The sequence below is a fragment of the Trachypithecus francoisi genome, unplaced genomic scaffold, assembly GCF_009764315.1.
Source record: "Trachypithecus francoisi isolate TF-2019V2 unplaced genomic scaffold, Tfra_2.0 Lachesis_group8, whole genome shotgun sequence".
Lineage (NCBI taxonomy): Eukaryota > Metazoa > Chordata > Mammalia > Primates > Cercopithecidae > Trachypithecus > Trachypithecus francoisi.
The window spans coordinates 94,188,990-94,207,726 of NW_022681473.1; the positions used below are offsets into that span (position 1 = coordinate 94,188,990).

Genomic DNA, 18,737 nt, shown 5'->3' on the forward strand with positions numbered 1-18,737 from the left:
AATCTGCTGTAGGGATTACTGCCCTCACTCTGACAATCCTTGGGTATGTAGATATAGTCCTGGCTGAAGTGCCCAAAATATCATGGGTGTTCAGAATGGTCAATGATTTTATCTGGATGTGCAAGTAAAGATGACATTTCCACACTTTGTAAAGCGACTGAGTTCCTTTACTCTCTAGCTTTGTTTAAGAATTCAGCTTAGGAGGATAAGGATGAATTGCTCACCTTTATTTTGCTGTTGATAATACTGCTTTTGTTTCACCAGCTGGTAAATTTTAGGTGAGCAAAATTCGAGTCTGCAAAAGTTATTATAATTGAGAATCTTATCTTTTTCAACTCCTGGGCTGTTCTCCTCTCTTCCTTCTCCTCCTCCTCTTCTCCATCTTCTTCCTTTTCTTCTTTTTCTATTTTAAATAATCATTTTTATGTAAAACTATTCTTCATTTGAGTTTCATTCCCAATGGAAATAACAGCATCACTTTAATTAACTACCGAGATAGACACAGCTAAGCAACTGATATGACAAAACAGGTTTTTATTTTAGAAAGTGTTATAATGGGTATTAGCAAATTTCAATGTATAAAATAAAGATTTCATTAACAAAACAATAAAGTTTTTGAGTAGCTTTCCAAGCTTTCAAATGATTTGACTTTTTATTTTTGAATTTAAAAAAATGTACCTTACTTTAACACACACACACACGCAAGTGGGCTATTTATACAGGATTGTCTGTTACCTGATATATTAATAATAAGGCCAGTGATAATAATAACAGTAATAGCTACAGACAGTTGAGTAATTAATAAGTTCCAGGCAAAGTGGTTTATAAAAGTTATCTAATTTAATCCTCAAAACAACCTAATGTCATGCAGTATTATCACCATTTTACAGATGAGGAAACTGGGCCATTAGTCAGTATGCAGCAGAGTTGAAATTCATACCCTTGTTTGTTCAGTTCTCTGTACGTCATCTACTGGGAGCCTTGTAATTAAACACCTTTCCAATAATCTACTTAGTAGTCTTCTCAAAAAGATTCCTAACCATCCAACCATTCATTTGTTCTCCAACAAAGTAGATTTGTGGTAGGAGATCCTTATTTATTTAGATAATCACATCTCGCTACCAAATATTTGACAACATTATCCATTCTGCTTAATTATGCTTTCTGAAAGTATCTGTTATCTTTAATGGGGTAAAATCAGAAAAGAAGGCTGAATAGGAGAGTAAGAAAATGAAATCAGACAACTTTTATGAATCATATTTTCTCAAGAAAGGGTCATTTCAACAAACACACAGTCTAGCCATGTATAAGGCACTGTATAGAATTATACATAGGAATGAGATACACATCCTAAGTGTGTATCTCAACAAGCAGATAAGCATGTATCTGGAGGAGACAGATATATAAATAATTTGTGATGGTAAAAGGTAGAATTATTGTCATCATTTACTGAGCACTTAATACATCCTAGGCATTGTGCTAAGTAATTGTTATCATTTTAAAATTTTATACCAATTCCAATTATTACCTCCATTTAAAAGATATAAAAGCAAAGGATAAGAAAGCTGTTCAATATTGCACCATTCCTAACTGGTGAATCCTGCCTTCAATCTAAGGTATGCTTTACAGTAAGGCACTGGTCCCATATGGCTATGCTGCCATGCCCTGGGAGAGCACCGTGATAGGGCGCTAAAAGAAGGTAGAAGATGGAATTCCACACATCAAACAAAACTGTGATATAAGCATCATTCCCAACCAAAAATAAGTTATCTTGATGTTATCCATTAGTCTCCACAGTTTGCTAGAGTAAAAAAACTGACTAAAAATGTACATTGCACTTTTCCAAAAACATTATGAACATGAAACTTCTAGATGTGATTCCAGTGTAATAGGCTCTTGCAGTCCTGGATACCTACTACTTACAGCTTCAGGGAATGTCCAGGTACACCTGGAGAGTCCCTGAGGCAGGAAGAGCAGAGATGTTCCATGGGAGGTATGCAGGTAGAGAGGTAGAGATGAGAAGGGTGGTGATCTTGATCTATGACCTATCCTAACAGCTACTCTGCATTTTCCAAGAGCACCTTGACTCCTCATGTGCTGGTTTTTTGTTTTTGTTTTTGTTTTTGTTTTTTTTTGACAGAGTCTCACTCTCACACAGGCTGGAGTGCAGTGGTGGCATCACAGCTCACTGCAGCCTTGACCTTCTGGCCTCACACAATCCTCCAGCTTCAGGCTCTGGAATAGGTGAGATTACAGGCATGTGCCATCATGCCTGGCCTTTTTTTTTCTTTTTCCACTTTTTGTAGACACGGTCTCACTATGTTGCCCAGGCTGGACTTAAATTTCTGGGCTCAAGTGGTCCTCCTGCCTCGGCCTCCCAAAATGCTAGGATTATAGGTCTTAGCCACCACACCTGGCCACGAACTATTCTTAAGGCTCTTATTTCTCTTGCACCTAGTATTCCTTAAAGTAGGGGTTGCAAAACAGCTGACTCTAGCTCCTAAATGTGTTTAGCATTCTAAAATTTATTAAACACACTTGAAGAGGGATTGACATTTTTAATCCCACTGTCTCCCTATTAATTTACACCTGGCCTACTTCCAGTTTTAAGCCTGGTCTCTTAAGTTTATAAACCCTGTTTTAAAGCCCCTCTGAGTAAAATTTAAACATGAATAAAGTGATCTTCCCAGTACAGTGGTCAAGCCATATGTGATCTATCCTTGCTGAGCCAAGAATCAAACAGAAGAGTTTTGTCAAAAAGCCACACGATCTAGAGTCTCTGCATACCTGGAGGTTAAGCTCATTCTATCCCTTAAAATTTGTTTGCCAAAATACTTTGGCTTTAGTGGACCATATTTAAGGCCAGAAGCCCATTAGGAGGAGAAAGAGTCTGCAGCTATTTTCAATGGACACAGACCAACAGGCCAGTAGAAAAATACACAAGAGTGTTGTAATATCATCATTTCAAAAAAGAAAGAACACCAATTGAAAGTACTGGTGGAGGTAAATAAGTCAGGGGAGCGATGCCAAACAGTTTACATCCAAACTATAGAGGCAGTCCAATATTCACTTAAAATTGACCAACAAATGAGTTATGAGGCTATACCATAACCCAAAACACATCAAACAAAAGTATCGATTCTCCCTTAAACCTGTACTCCTACTGCTTTCTACAAAAGTGGTTGTTTTGCCTTAAAGACATTATGTTGGAGTTACGGTGTTTCTAAATGACTTATGGACCATTCAACTTACTCATAACCAAACATTAGCACTAATAGCGCTTGGTATTTTAAGGGAAAAAAAATTCTTCTCTAAACCTATCCATCACCATTCTAATATGCCAAGCCTGCTCCATCCGTGAACAATTGAGAACAGATGCATCACTGAACATATTAAAAGGCAAATAAATGTAGAAACCGAAGGTTCACACTTCAATTTTAATGCTGAGCAGAACTGCATGAGTTTTCAATAATGTAAATCATGCTTGATGGATTATTTTTAAATTAAAACTGGAACCAGTGTTACCGCATGTTATTTTTTCATTTACAATGTTCTGATGTAGAATTCACTTAGTGTTTAATAATTCACTACAATGCAAAGAAAAACAATTAGATTTTTTAAAAGGCAAGATTTTTTTCTTTTCTAAAAATTTAATTCTTAAGAGAAAAAAACCCAATAAACTGATGCCATTTATAGTACTGTGTTCTATTTTGGCATTCACACTTGGAAAAGGGAAAGAGACAAACTTAAAGAAAGTGAAAATTGATCTCAAAAGGCAATATGCTACAAACAACTGAAGGATTCTGGGATATTTATGTTAATGTATAGACAAAATTATCCATATGTCTCTGTGGACCTAACCTACACCACTCAGTTATTCTGTCTTATTATGTAGCATTCTCAGTTGTTGCTGTTTTTTGTTGTTGTTGTTGTTGTTGTTCTTGTTTTGAGACAGGGTCTTGCTTTGTTGCCCAGGCTGGTCTTAAATTCCTGGCTTCATGAGATCCTCCCACTTCAGCCTTCCAAAGTGTAGGGATTACAGGCATGAGCCACCACACCTGGCCTGTTACTGCTTTTTAATTTTTTGTCATCTCTACCTGACTTTAAGCTCCAGATGGTTCAAGGACCCTGTCTGTCCTGCTTACCTTTGTATCTACTACATCTACCAGAATGCCTGACAAAGAACAGGAACTTACTATTGTTTTATTAATGTATGAATGAGTAAAGAAGATTGTGTGTAACCCATGATTGTGGGTGACCCAATGACTAAAATTAACTACAATGTAGATTTTGGCTCATTATAAGGTTGAACATTTTCACAATGTAGATTTTGGCTCATTATAAGGTTGAACATTTTCTACCAGTCAGAATCATTTACAGTTGAGAATGGCTGCTGAGGTGTTCGAGTAGAGAAAAGAAAGACTACAAATAAGCATGAGTCTAGCAAACAGGATTCATACTCTTGGGTCCTGTATTGGACCTTTTGATTTTGCAGATGCTCGTGAGCCCTGAGGCTCTATGATTATAAGACAGACCCCTCCCAAATCTGGGTCATAATTGAAATTATAATCATCAGGACTTTTTTCTGCAATAGAATTTATACACAAATTTTCAAACCAAAAGAGGAAATTATTTTCTTGAGCTTTAATTCTGAAAACCTGTTTAACTCTCACATACTTTCTATTTGGCTAAATGTTTACCTTGCCTCAGTTGAATCAAAAGTCAATTTAGTATCTGCTTTATTCTAAACGATTTCCCTTTTTCTATTTACTATGCTCTCTTTCAAAATGCATGGCCCAAAGGTTGACTTAATAGATCCAAAATGGTACTTCTTACTAACAAGGATTTTAACATTTTGACCATAAGGTAGGAACAAACCATGTTATAAGCAATTAATAAAGTTCACTCACCCTCACTGAATTTGATCATAGAAAATTGATCTCTATACTTCATGAAACCAGTGTCTGCTCTTAATCATAAAGTGGTTAAGTACTCACCACCAGAGAATAATAAATCTTGAATCCAGGTTTAGCCACAAAGTAGTCATCGGACTTGAATGTGATTTTAATTTGGTTTGTTCTTGATTTTATCCTTGGAGGAACTTCCTTGTGTCCACACCATCGTCCTCTAATAATGGTACTGGTTTCGGATATGTCTTCAACTTCCACAAAATCATACCTAGAATCAATTGGACATAATGAACATGTTTTGATTAAAGTATATTTTGAAATTCATACTTTCACTGAGAAATTAAAACTAGCATATGTGATTTTTCATGACCACAATCTGAAATGAAAATTACAATGTACAGAAATGTTAAAAGGAAAACTGGTTTTTGTATTAGGTTTACAAATTCAAACTTCAGTAATCTATTCTGAGAAAACCTTTACATACATTTAGTCATGACTGTTCCTAAATCTTCGATAATCAAAATGGGTCACTTTCTGAGCATCCGGCTTTAAAAAGTTTTCTTGGAAAAACTAATATCTGTAATTCTTGGCATATTTTAGGAGATGTAACTCCAGTTATATGCTCAAATATTAACTATATAAAGTTTTTAAAACAAATACCCACTCTGAATTAATTTACCGCATTTGGTGCTTTCTTGAGAAAGTAAATGATCTACATCTATATAGCTTACAAAATCAGTAATGCCATTACAGAAAATTAATGGATAAACACATGATTTGCTATATTCTCTTTTTGCAAATTATCTTTTGAAATGATAAAGATTTTGAAATGTCATAAAATATGAAACTTATCATAAGGGAAAGTGTGTAACTTTAAGGATAGATGTGTGCTAGCCAATATCAGAAAAATCTGGGCTGGTTAAACCAACATGTGAATGAGCTTAAGACCATAAGTTCACCTCTGGCATTGGTCGGAGAAACTAGAATCCTGGGATTGAAGAAGTCAGCAAAAGCCTCTTTAGTTATCCTTGTGAGCATTTGGTCTTCGAAGCACCTCCAGAGTGTTCCATCATTCTATCACATAGTAGGAGATCCTCAGTGACATAGTTAACATCTTCCAGGGAGTACTTATTCTACTTTCAGCCCCCTAAGATGGTGGAACGTTCTACTTGATAAGCTGAACTATTTCTTTCAGTTTTGCTCATCAGTATCTCGCTCCTACACTCTACCTTTTCCACAGTGACTTCAGATGCTGAGGTCACAGGCAAATGATGGGCATTCAGTGTGAACAGTGGCAGAAGTCTCCCATCCATATTACAGTTTTCTGTCACAATCATCAGAAGGAATCATCATAAGAAACATTATTTCTGAATACATAGAGAAACCAATATGGCTTTCCTGGTCTTACTCATGCACCTCAGAGCTCTGCTGGATTGGGCAAGGTAATCTAAAAAGAAAGTAAAAAATAATGATATTGTGACTAAGTTTCTCTAACGGTGATTTACAAGGCCCTTATGTCCATTGCCTCAGTTTCCTTATGGATAAAATAAGAAGGCTTATATAATTTTACCAGCTCCATATCTCTTGGGTGCTGGGTAAATTAATTACTTAATGTTTGTATAGTGCTTGGAAGGTCAAAAGCGCTAACAAAGTATCATTATTCAAGGAATAAAATATTATAATGTAAACATTAAGGAGGCTTTGGAACAGATGGTAGGAAATCAATTCCATTTCATTTTGTATACAATACATGTAAATCATATTTGCTGCACAAAGCATGAGTATACTTGAAACTTTTAATAACACCACAGGTCACTTTTGTTTAAAGAACACATCAGTGTAACTTTAACTCTGAATCTGAAGTCAAGAGAGGGCTGTTTTATCTTTTAGAGAGGGTTCTGAGACAGGTCTCTGGGCTGTTTCTTTCCCGTCTTTCTCTCCTCTTTTCTACTTGCTATTCTTCTACTTCCTTCCATAAATTCTGAGGAGAAACTAGATTTGGTGAATGGTTCAGAAAGGAAACTATCCTGACTCTTCCTCCCTTATTTTCACGGCTAGGATGTCAAAAGGGCTCACTGCTAGGATCAAAACTCCAGGTCAGTAGTGGAGACCTGGCTTCCCTTCTATGATATAGTGATAATAAGAAATATATATACTTGGTCTTTGTTCCTGGCACAGGCTCCTAAAATTCTTGGAATTTCTGAGTGCTGGGGTTAGAGGAGTATCTTTTGTTATCCATAATAAGCCCCCTTCCAATGATACCATAATTTATCCTAATGAATAAATTCATTGCCTTTTGGAAGTACCTGTTGGAAGGCCCTAGATAGTTTCAGAATGGAGGCTTGTCACCAGAAAGAACAAGACATGATTAGAGAGCTGTAAATTTTGGCTCCACCCCTAGACGTTTGGGGAGGGAGAGGGCCTGGAGATGGAGTTCAATCACCAACGATTTAATTAATCATGCCTTCACAATGAAACTTCCATCAATATCCTTCCAGGCTGGTGAATACATCAAGGTGTTTGGAAGGTTGCAAACCCAGAGAAGACACTCTTTACATACATCTTGCCTATGTATCTCTTTCATTTGGCTGTTCATGAGTTGCATTCTCTATAATAAACTGGTAATAGCAAGGAAATTGTTTCCTTGAGTTTTGTGAGTTGTTCTAGCGAATTATTCAACCCAAGAAGAGGGTTTTGGAACCCCTATTTATAGCTGGTTTATCAGAAGTAAGAGAGGCCTGGAAGCTGCAACTGACATAGAACGTGGAGGCAGTCTCGTGGGACTGAGCCTTAACTTGTGGGATTCCAGGTAGTGTCTGAACTGAATTGAACAGGACAATACAAGCTGGTGTTGGAGAATTAACTACTGTGGGAAAAAACCCTCACCTCACAGATTTGGTATTGGAAGCGTTCTACGGGCAGAAACAGATCATGGTACCCTCCAAGTCATCACCTTTAATAATCTTTTAATAGCGTTTTTTTTTCCCCATGATTTTTTAGGCACAGAATATTAGTTCTGTTTTTTCAAGGTTGAAAAGACAGAAGATCAGCATTAGTTTATTCTCTTTGTAAATATTAACTGGCTCTTCCTTAATGTATTCATCTCTGCTTTCTGGCATACATTACCCTCTATGGTCCTAGAAAGTAATAGTCACTGCTGTTATTCTCAGCAAAACAGCAACATAATAAAAGCTGTCAGCATAATAAACATGCAACAGAGGACAACCAAATTTGAGGCACCTCTTTTTATTATTCAAAGGAAAATAAACCTGCTGAAAGGATTTACCAGTTCAGTAGTTCATTGGCAATGCAGAACAAGTGTGTGCAGTAAAGTACAAAAAAAGAAAAAAAATCTTCCTCAAGTCTTATACATGCTAATTAAGTGAGTAAAATGTTGTGAGCGGACATTCAAAGAACAACAGCCCAGGCTTTCTTTGATAACGAAGCTAAGAAGGGAGAAGATTATCGGACACAGCTTTCATCTTCTACTTGTGACCCAGAAGCTGCAAGAAACAGACCCTTCTGAGGAACACAAGGAATCTGGGATGGGCTTTCTCTTCCTCTCCACCCGTATCTGAGGCCTTCACAATATGAATTTGGGGTCAGGCCCTGATAGGTTCCCCAACCATCATCTCCCAGTTCTGGTGTAATTCATTATGGTTAGGAAGGCCTGGGTCAGCCGGAGCTGGGCGGGGGTTTATGTTGCCTAAGTGCATGGCAGGCTTTGACCAGAGTCACATGATGCAGTTGCCGGTAACATGGGATGCTGGATACCTGTGCACAAATGCCGTTCTGTGCCTGGAAAAGGAGAGGACCTCCAGGTTTCACCCTTCTTTGGAGGTCACACAGTCCTGACAGTTGCACAAGTGAGTTTCTGTGAGTCCTGCCAGGTTATTTGGCCCTCTGCCTCAGCAGTCTGTGCTATCTTGTCTGTTAGGGTTGACATAAAGGCTTTTTGAAAAAGGAGTGACACATGTTGGGTCTGTTTAAAAGGCTCAAAAGGAAAGTTTGATGCGATGTTTTAAATTCATCTTTTTTTTTCACCTTGAAATAGTACCCTAAAAATTTTTTTCTGACTTACCTACAGATATCATTTTCTGCTTCCTCTAATCCAAACTGATTGTCAAACACTAGCTGTATCCTTGTATTCTCCTGAGAGTGGAGCCGCCATGTCAGGAGCAGGTTCCTGGGGTAGCTGTTTGGGAACCGAGGACTCTGCACGAAGCCGTTTCCTTTCACCTGGATGGTCTCATCTCTTCGGTACAAGTCTGTGAGGTGATTGCTCTCTGTTAGTAGTCACAACTTGTAGAAATTAGTATGTTGCTCCAATTACAGGAAAGTAAAAAAAAGAGAACAGTTTACAACACGTCATATTTCAAAACACTTCTTAATTTTGCTTGAAACATTAAGTCTAAATGGTAGCCTCTGGTTAAACAAACAACGTATCTTTCTTCTATTATTCTTTACCTCCCCAAATTCCTCACAAATATAGACTTGATGCCTAATACCTTATACTCGGAGGGTAGGGTTTCTTAACATCATTCTTGACAAGCAAAAACTAACAACCATCTCAGAATTCAGGTTCATTTAGATTGCAATTAAAATCAGCAAATAGGCTGGATGTGGTGGCTCACGCCTGTAATCTCAGCACTTTGGGAGGCTGAGGCAGGTGGATCATGAGGACAGGAGTTTCGGACTATCCTGGCCAAAATGGTGAAATCCCATCTCTATTAAAAATGCAAAAATTAGCTGGGTGTGTTGGCACCTGGCTGTAATACCAGCTACTTGGGAGGCTGAGGCAGGAAAATCGCTTGAACCCGGGAGGCAGAGGTTGCAGTGAGCTGAGATCGTGCCACTGCACTCCAGCCTGACAACAGAGTGAGATTCCATCTTAAAAAAAAAAAAAAATCACCAGATAATTTCAAATAGTTCATCCTTCTCCTTTTCCATGAAATGCAAATAAATGAACTTTTTTTCTTACACCGATGGTATAGCAATCTATGTCCAGTGACTAGCATCTGAGATACTCAATAAAGACTGCTAAGTGAATGAATGAATGAAAAACAAAAGAAAAGACTCCAGTGATGTTTAATGACCCTTTATTTTATATTCAAATGATATTTTTCGATGGGTAACCTTCTGGTTAAACCAACAACACATCTTTCTTCTAGTATCCCCCACCTCCCTGAATTCTTCACAAATCCACCCTTGATGTACAACTTTGTACTTTGGGTGCTCTCTTAATATCATTCTGGACAAGCAAAGACTAACAACAATCTCAGAACTACAGTTCTTTTAGTATGGATTAAAATCAGCAAATAATTTCAAATAGTTCTTCCTTCTACCACCAAAAATAATAATTTTGTGTCTTGGGTTTTCTAAGACTTAAAATAGGTCCAATTCTTATTGTATTTTCTCTACGTCGTTAGCCAGATAAAAATAATTTATCTGGTTTTTGTTCTGGGTTCTTGGAAGAGAGTTTCCAAACCCTTGAAATTTCTCACATGATAGAAATATTTTTGTTATCCATGATGTGGCCCCTAGGACCACGTCTGAATTTATGCTAATGAAGTGACTCACTGTGGGCCCGCAGATAGCTTCAGGATGGGGGTTAGCCATGCCAGATGGACCAACCATGTGATTAAGGGTTAGGGCTTGGAGCCATTATGACATTTAACCTGATCTCTCTCCCAGCCTCTGGGGATGAAAGACGGATTGAAGATTGAGTCCACTTATGTTGATAATAATTCCATCAATCATGACTGCATAATGAAACTCCAATGAAAACTCTAGACACCAAGACTTGGGTAAGTTTCCTAGATGGGGATACACATTGATGTACCAGGAGGCTGATGTGTCCTGAGGACACAGAAGTTTCATGCTTGAGACCCTCTCAGACCTTACCCTATGTGCTTCTTTATTTGGCTGGTCCTAATTTATATCCTTTATAGGAGGACTTTAATTGTAAGTATAGTGCTTTTCTGAGTTCTGTGAGCTGTTCTAGCAAATATCAAACCTGGGGCTTATAGGGACTCCCAAATTTATACCCAAATGGTCAGAAGTGCAAGTGAGCTGGGGTCCCCCAAACTTGCAGTTGATGTCTGAAGTGAGTACCATATTGTGGTGCTTGTAATTTTAACCTGTGAAATTTGGCCTAACTCTGGGTAGTTTTCATCAGAATTGCATCATGCAGTGGATCCCCTTTTCATCTCTCTCAATATTCAGAGTTCGTTGCATTTCGGATTTTGGCTTTTTAGGCCCCACCATAAACAGACCTCCAGCCACAGTCTATTTATGTTCTCCTGCAGAGAGTTTACTTTGAGGGACTATAATTCAGTGAGCCTGGTCAGGGAAGCTATGCTTGCTGGTGGAAACCACTGTAAGGTAGGGTTTCTGAGGGTGGCTGTTAGAGCTTCCAAAAATAAGACAAAGAGGATAAGAATTGGCATGTGAAGTATAAAAGTCTCTTTTGCAAGTGATTTTGCATATGGGAATTTAAACTTTTTGGGGACTCATTTAATGTTAATGTGTTGCAGCTTGTTCAAGCTAGACTTTGTGTGGGAGAGAGTTGTAGGAAAAGCAACGGGTAGTTGAGGGATGTCCCCACTCCCTGCCTCCAGATGAAGGCAGTGGCCTGCAGTCATGGCAGCACTTCCAACAAGCACAGCAAGCAGACAACTTCCTAGGAGCCGAAAATCATTTCTGCTCATTGAGTCTTTTCTCTTCCCTTGATAAAAGTTCAGCTGTGAAAACTGGTGTCTGCTAAGGGGCTTTTAGGCAATGGCTCTTCATATGGTTTGGCTCTGTGTCCCCACCCAAATCTCATCTCTAATTGTAATTCTCACATGTCAGGGGAGGGACCTGGTGGGAGATGACTGGATCATGGGGTGGTTCCCCCAGGCTGTTCTCGTGATAATGAGTGAATTCTCATGAAATCTGATGGCTTAAAAGTGTGGCGGTTCCCTGCAACCCCTGCCCCCTGCGGCCATGTAAAAGGTGCCTTGCTCCCCCTTCACTTTTTGCTGTGATTGTAAGTTTCCCAAGGGCTCCTATGCCATATGGAACTGTGAGTCAATGAAACCTCTGTTCTTATAAATTACCCAGTCTCTGGTAGTTCTTTATAACAGTGTGAAAAACGACTAACACAGGTCTGAACACTGTTTTCTAGGTTGACTGATTTGAGCTATTAGTCAGTCAACAATTATATATTAGGCACAGATTAACCATATTGTATTATAGTATTTTCAAGATTTCTATCACTTGAGTATTACCCTCACAAGTTTTGCCATATTTTTGTACCTCTAGAGCTATTACTTATTAGTCTCTCTCTAAATTAATATTTTAATCAAAAGCAAATTTATTCTAAAATAAAACTTTATGTCAATAATATAAATGGCAAGCAGCCATCATTTGCCATGAATAGAAGGTAACCATGAGTCTAAATATAAAACTACTAATTTTTAAACTTTCTATCTCAGGTATTCAGAGTCCTCATTTGTATAACGGAATTGAACAGCATGTTTTCTCTTTGGTCTCTTTCATGGGTATTATATATTCTTTCTTCACAGTTCCAGATGCTATGTTAAATTTGGGTATAATTTAAAATGTTTAAGAAACGGTTCTTGTCTTCGTACACTTGGAAAACAAAGTTGATGCATACTGCACAAATGTAAACAGGCGAAAGGGAATATTAAGTGCTGAGTGTAAATGCTGTGGTTGTTCAAAGTCCAGGTGAGTGGCAAGGGCTAATGTGGAGAATGTGTTCATATGATCCTTGCAAGAGGCCTGCCCAGAGCAGAGTCCAGGTAGCCCCAAGTGAGACATAAGAGGGCTACAAGCTTTAAAGGAACTATGGAAAGATTTGAAAGCCAGACAGAAACATCTCCACTTGATATGGGAACAAACAGCACAGACCTGGTGTGGGTGAATAGTTTGTTAAAAGGAAGATTAGCCTGTTGGTGATACAGTACTGCAGCATCAAAGTCTCCTAGGAACTAGAGGTGAGGGTAACAAGGTCCTATTCTAGAAGGGCAGGTGGGAGTGATGCCACTTTGGGGGAAAAATAGAAAGGAATGTAAAAGTATGGGTAAGACACAGCAGCAGCATGCTAAGCCTAGAGCCTGGGCTGAGTGTGGTATTATTGATACTCAGGGATGCTGCCAGGGGAAACATTTTTAGAGGAATGTAAGTTTGGTTTTGAAGTGGTGATGAGTAATTCAAGTGGAAACTTAGCAGGCTTTGGGGTTACAGAGCTAGCTGGGAGAACAGATCAGACACAAGGCCTCAGCTTGGAGAGGAGAGAGGAGGCCTTGGGAATCAGTGATCCCTCTGAAAAAGTGTCCTGAGAAGGGAAGGTGAAGCTTGGTGCTGGCACACATGCCCTAGGAGTGGCAGATGACAGAAGTGCCCACCTGGAGTAATGGTTGGGAAGGAAGCTGTGTGTAAGTCAGGCTGCCCAGAAAAGGGACAATTTCAAGGACACAGTGGTCAATAAAGTCACATGAAAACCAAGACCAGGGGACAACAAGACGGAGAAAAGACCACAGAACTTGGCAATAACAAAGTCAATGATATCCTTTCAAAGTACACTTTTAGAAATTTTCTAAGTATAAAAGGGGACTCTTTTTTTTCCCTAAAACATCATTAAAGTCTACACTGTCTTAAAGGTATTAACTCTGGTTATAAATGAATGCCAATTACATTTTTATGAACCTGTAGAAGGGGTGGGGAGAGGGGCTTTCCTTCTTATGTAGTTTGATTAAGACAGTACAGTCAGCCCTCCATATCCATGGGTTCCACATTCATGGATTCATAAACATCAAATTGAAAATATAAAAACAGGATGCTTGTGTCCATGCTGAACATGTACAGACTATTTTCTTGGCATTATTCCCTAAACAATACAGTGTAACAACTGTTTACACAGCATTTACATTGTTTCTAGAGGTGATTTTAAAATACAGAAGAGGATGTGCATGGGTTACATGCAAATAGTACATCATTTTATATAAGGGGTTTGGTATCCTTGCGGTATGTGGAGTGGGAAGGGGTTCTGGAACCAATTCCTCATTAATACTGAGGGATGACTATATTCATTTTCAGTTTTGCAAATTTGTCACAGACCTATGCTGCAGTATATTGAACTATAGGGGAAAAATAACAATATTTCAGATTTATTTTTCCAAAAAATTCTGCCAAAAAATACACCTGAACAAAATATGAACAACAGCAAACACTGCTAATTATGCTTATTTTGTTCCTGGCATTGTTCTAAGCAATTTGCATACTTCATTTGTAGGGTCTAATCACTTTATATAGATGATCTCTTGTGTGTGTATGCATGTTCACATATATTTATAACCACTTTGAGATAAGTATTATTACCAGCATTTTTTTTTTTTTTTTTTGAAATGGTGTCTCATTATCCCACCCAGGCTGGAGTGCAGTGGTGTGGTCTCGGTACACTGCAACCTCTGACTCCCAGGTTCAAGCAAGTCTCCTGCCTCAGCCTCCCAAGTAGCTGGGATTATAGGCATGCACCACTATGCTCAGCTAATTTTTGTATTTCTAGTAGAGACAGGGTTTCACCATGTTGGCCAGACTGGTCTCAAATGCCTGACCTCAAGTGATCTGCCTGCCTTGGCCTCACTGGGATTACAGGCGTGAGCCACTGTGCCCAACTCATTACCACCATTTGACAGATGAAGATTCTGCGGAAGAGTGAGGTCTAGTAACTTGTTCAAGGTCACAGAGCTAGTGAAAGGTAGAGTCAGAATATAAACCAGACAATCGGGTTCCAGAGTAGATGCTTCTAACCACTATGCTATAGAAAGTGTTCATTCTTTTTAGTGTGAAATTTGCTTGAGGCAATTTTAGATTCTTTGCTATCTGTAATGTACTTCTAAGTCACACTGTTTACATATAATTTAACTTCATGCCAACTCAGGGCTATTCTTAGCAGAAGAGTTATAATGAATTATAGATACAAATAACAACCTATCAGGTTAAACGTGAAATAAGTACCAAAGTATTATATACAAAGTCATACTCCTAAACAAAGGCATTTACTATGATAATAACAGCTAACATTTCTGGAGCAATTAGTATTGCCAGGTACTCCGATAAGTGGTTTAAAGCCATTACTTCATTTAATCCTCACAACAACCCTATGCCATTGGTATTATCCCCACTTTACAAAGGAAGTTCTGAAAATTTAAGAAACTTGTGACCTCAGGCACAAAGCTTGTGGTGGAATCAAGATGTGACCTTAAGCAGTCTACTACTTTCAGAGCACACATGCTTAACCAGAGCACTGTATTAGCTGTTAAAGTACAAAAATAGGAAAAAAATCACTTTTCACAGAGAGGAAATAATTTTTATGTATGTTTATATAATAAGAATATAGTTTTATTTTGTATTTTGATGCAGAAAGAGGTTCACATCCTCATAAACTCTGAGCTGTGCCTTTGACTTAAAAAAAAAGCCAATTAAAATTTTTAAAAGCCAAAATTTTATATAATTGTCTATTTTATTCCTAATTGTTCAGGAAACTCAGTTCACCCAACCAAGTATCCCAGGAGCTCATGAAAGTCACTGTAGGCACTATTACTTATCCCTGAAATCCATCTAGACCAATGGTTTGCTACGTGTGGTCCCCAGAGCATCATCATTAACATCACCTAGGAGCCTGTTAGGAATGCAAATTCTCAGGACCTACTCCAGACCTACCGAAGCAGAAATGCTGGGCATGGAGCCAAGCACTATATATATTAATAAGCCTCCCAGGTGATTCTGATGCACCCTAAGGTTTACCACTGACCATGTCATTATTTCTATTTTGCTTCATATTCCTGACTTTCCTGCCACCTCTTTACTTTGACTCAGTAACTCAAGTCTGGTTTTTCATTTTGTGTCCTTGACTGATGACCTGTTGATATGGACAGGAGACAGAGAAATACTGGGTAGAAGAGGGTAGTTCCCCGGCAAAGGCCCCACCGTCAAGCCTGGAAATCCACAGCCCTAAATGGGAACAGGTATTCCTGTTTTTGTTCCCAAAAATTGCCTTTGGGCCTGCCACACCACCCTACCTTGTACCCATAAAAACTTCAGACCACAGGCTCCAGAAGCAGACGAGAAGGAGACAAACTGAAGTGCAGAAGAATGGCCAAACGGCGTGGCAGAGAGAAGAGAAGGAGCATCTGAATATCAAGAGGAGTTCAGCTGGAGACAACTAGAGAGGAGACAGCCAAACTCCAGGGAAGAGCATATTCCCACTCCATCCTCCTTCCAGCTTCCTATCCATCCTGGTGAGAGCCACCTCTACCATTCAATAAAACTCGCGCATTCATCCTTCAAGTCTATATGGAACCTGATTCTTCCTGGAAGCCGGACAAGGACCTGGGTACCAAGAGGGCATGGGGCTGGTTAACACTTAAGCTGTCTGTGGACAGCAAGGCTAAAAGAGCACACTGTATCACATGCCCATTTGGGCTTTGGGAGTTGCAGATACCCACTCCTGGACGTTGCTGTGGGGTGGACCCCAGGGTCTCATCTGCGTGCTCCCCTCCTGTAAGGGGTTTGAGTGTGCATGACAGCTAAACAAGAGGAGCCACATGCCTGTTGCAAGTCCTATGTGGGGGATCAGGGAAGCATCCCGTTTCACTGTCTCGGGCTCACTTTTCTATTTCTGACCTTGGAACCTCCTCCAGGATGTCATTTCCAGTATACAATGACTAGAGCAAGAGGCTACACACCTTGGTGACTTTGACTGTCTTTGACAGTCTCACCCCTTATCCGGCTTTCCCATTCATGAAGAAGTCACCCCTGGCCCCAATAAATGTATGCGATAATCCATCATCATCTATAATGCTTAAGGAGAAATGAAACTGTGAGTAACGGTAATGTTTTTTAATTCTCATATCATAATATTATACATGACAACAAAAGATGCAAAGGGAAAATAGTTGTTGAAGTAAAAATTAAAATATTTGATCAAACAATGATATAGTTGCAGGCTGCGCCATCTCACACAAACTCAGTGGAACACCACAAACATGCCCTTTTGTCTCTTTTCCCCATAAGCACGACTGATAGTGACAAACCCTTTTCAGCTACATGCCAAAAGTAATCAAGAATCAGGAAATTCCAAACTTGCAAAAAGATTTTTTAACAAAATATCATTCATAGAAGTGCTGTTTCATGATCCTATAATATGTCATAGCAATAATGTTTGCCCAGAATGTAGTTGAATTATATGTAAACTATATAGTCCCACCCTGTTGCTAAACAACCACAGTAACCTAAATCTGTGTAGGATGTAGTATAGTTTATAAACACCCATTTTGCAAGTCCATCACGGAAACAAGTTAACAAAATAGGAAACAAATATACTTTCATTCTGTTTTTTTATAATAATTGTTTTGTTGTTACTTTAACAGGTAACAAAAGCAACAGAGAAAAGGGATTTATTGCAAGCCCAAAGAATGGAAGCTTTACATATTTAAGAGCAGAGTCTTGAAGTCAGCTCTACCTCTTTCTAGTCCTAGTAACTCTTCCCCCGTATTACAAACAGCAGCATTACTCACACCATGTCATCCCTCTGGCTTCTGTTTCCCAACCTAATATATTAGGGAGCTGAATAATGTGGCAGATTCCTTTCAGGTCCAAAATGACATGACACCTCAATAGTTTTCTTCCAAGGGGACAGAAATGCCAGTGGTTTGACTATGGGTAATAGATAAGATTAAACAATGCTCGGAAAATAAAATCTCAAATCTTAAATCTTCGATGGGTAAGTGGTCAGACACTTTTGCTAACCATATGTAACATTCTATTATATTAACATTATATATAATAGATATTATATATAGTTGTATGCCATCATCTTAAATAAGAATACAAATGGGTAATACAAGTTGTTCAGACACATATTGTTTGGGAAAATCTCTATTTCTCTTCAACTAGAAAATGTCCCAGGCACATAATTATCCACTTAGCACATTAATTTGTGTTGAAAACATTACGAAGGAATTAAAATAAATGTTTTAATGTAGAAACAATGTATTCTATCTTTTGCTCCCTTTAAAACTAAGTAAAGACTTCTTTCTGAGTCTATCTAGGTATAAGAGATAAAAACTGAAGATACTCAAAGGTGCTGTATAATTTCTTTAAAGTTTCAAAGGAAAGTAAAAATCATATTGGAGAAAATTAAACTCCTGAGACAAAGGACTATGTCTTGTTAATCATTATAACCCCAGTACATTGCCAGTCTGGGCATATGAGACTCTCAAAATATATTTGGAAAAACATACATGGACGAATGGTTATTACAAATAATGCATATTATTTATGTATATTATAATAATAATACAAATTATTAATACAAACCTGAAAGACATTTAAAGATAACAAATAAAAGGCAATTTTATCAGAAATAAAATTGTAAAATGCCCCAAATATTTCACTTCCAAGAAATTCATATTAATGTAGCCAGGGGCCCTACATTTGCGAGAACACATTTAGCATGAACATGAAGGGATTATTTTTGGAAGAGCTGCATTTAAATGATCCTGCTTACCATCTGGTTTAGATATTAATTCTGAAATGACTACTTACTCTGTCCTATTTCCATTGGACAACCTACCAGCAGCACCAGAGCCAGGCCCTACCATACTTTAAAAAGTTGTGACTCTGAAAGAAAAGAAGAAAAATGCTGGAACAAAAGTAAAAGAGTTTGCTGTTATATATGGGGGCTGCTCTTGGATTTATTAGGCAATGTACAAAATCGGTGACTGACTAGATTCCATAGGTTCTCATCCTATGCAACCA

At 38.4% G+C, this 18,737-nt stretch overlaps 1 protein-coding gene across 2 annotated transcripts in view; it reads right to left on the bottom strand.

The window, feature by feature from the left end:
* The window catches only part of PDGFD (platelet derived growth factor D), a 254,037-nt gene that overhangs the window by 83,781 nt on the left and 151,519 nt on the right, over positions 1-18,737 (bottom strand). The window contains exons 2-3 of one of the 2 annotated variants that reach the window (XM_033204478.1): positions 8,992-9,178; positions 4,998-5,178 (exon numbers count right to left, since the gene is read on the bottom strand). In XM_033204478.1, the coding sequence (XP_033060369.1) occupies positions 4,998-5,178; positions 8,992-9,178 (368 nt within the window). Of the gene's footprint in view, positions 1-4,997; positions 5,179-8,991; positions 9,197-18,737 lie in introns of both variants that reach the window. The other variant, XM_033204477.1, reaches the window with a different exon arrangement.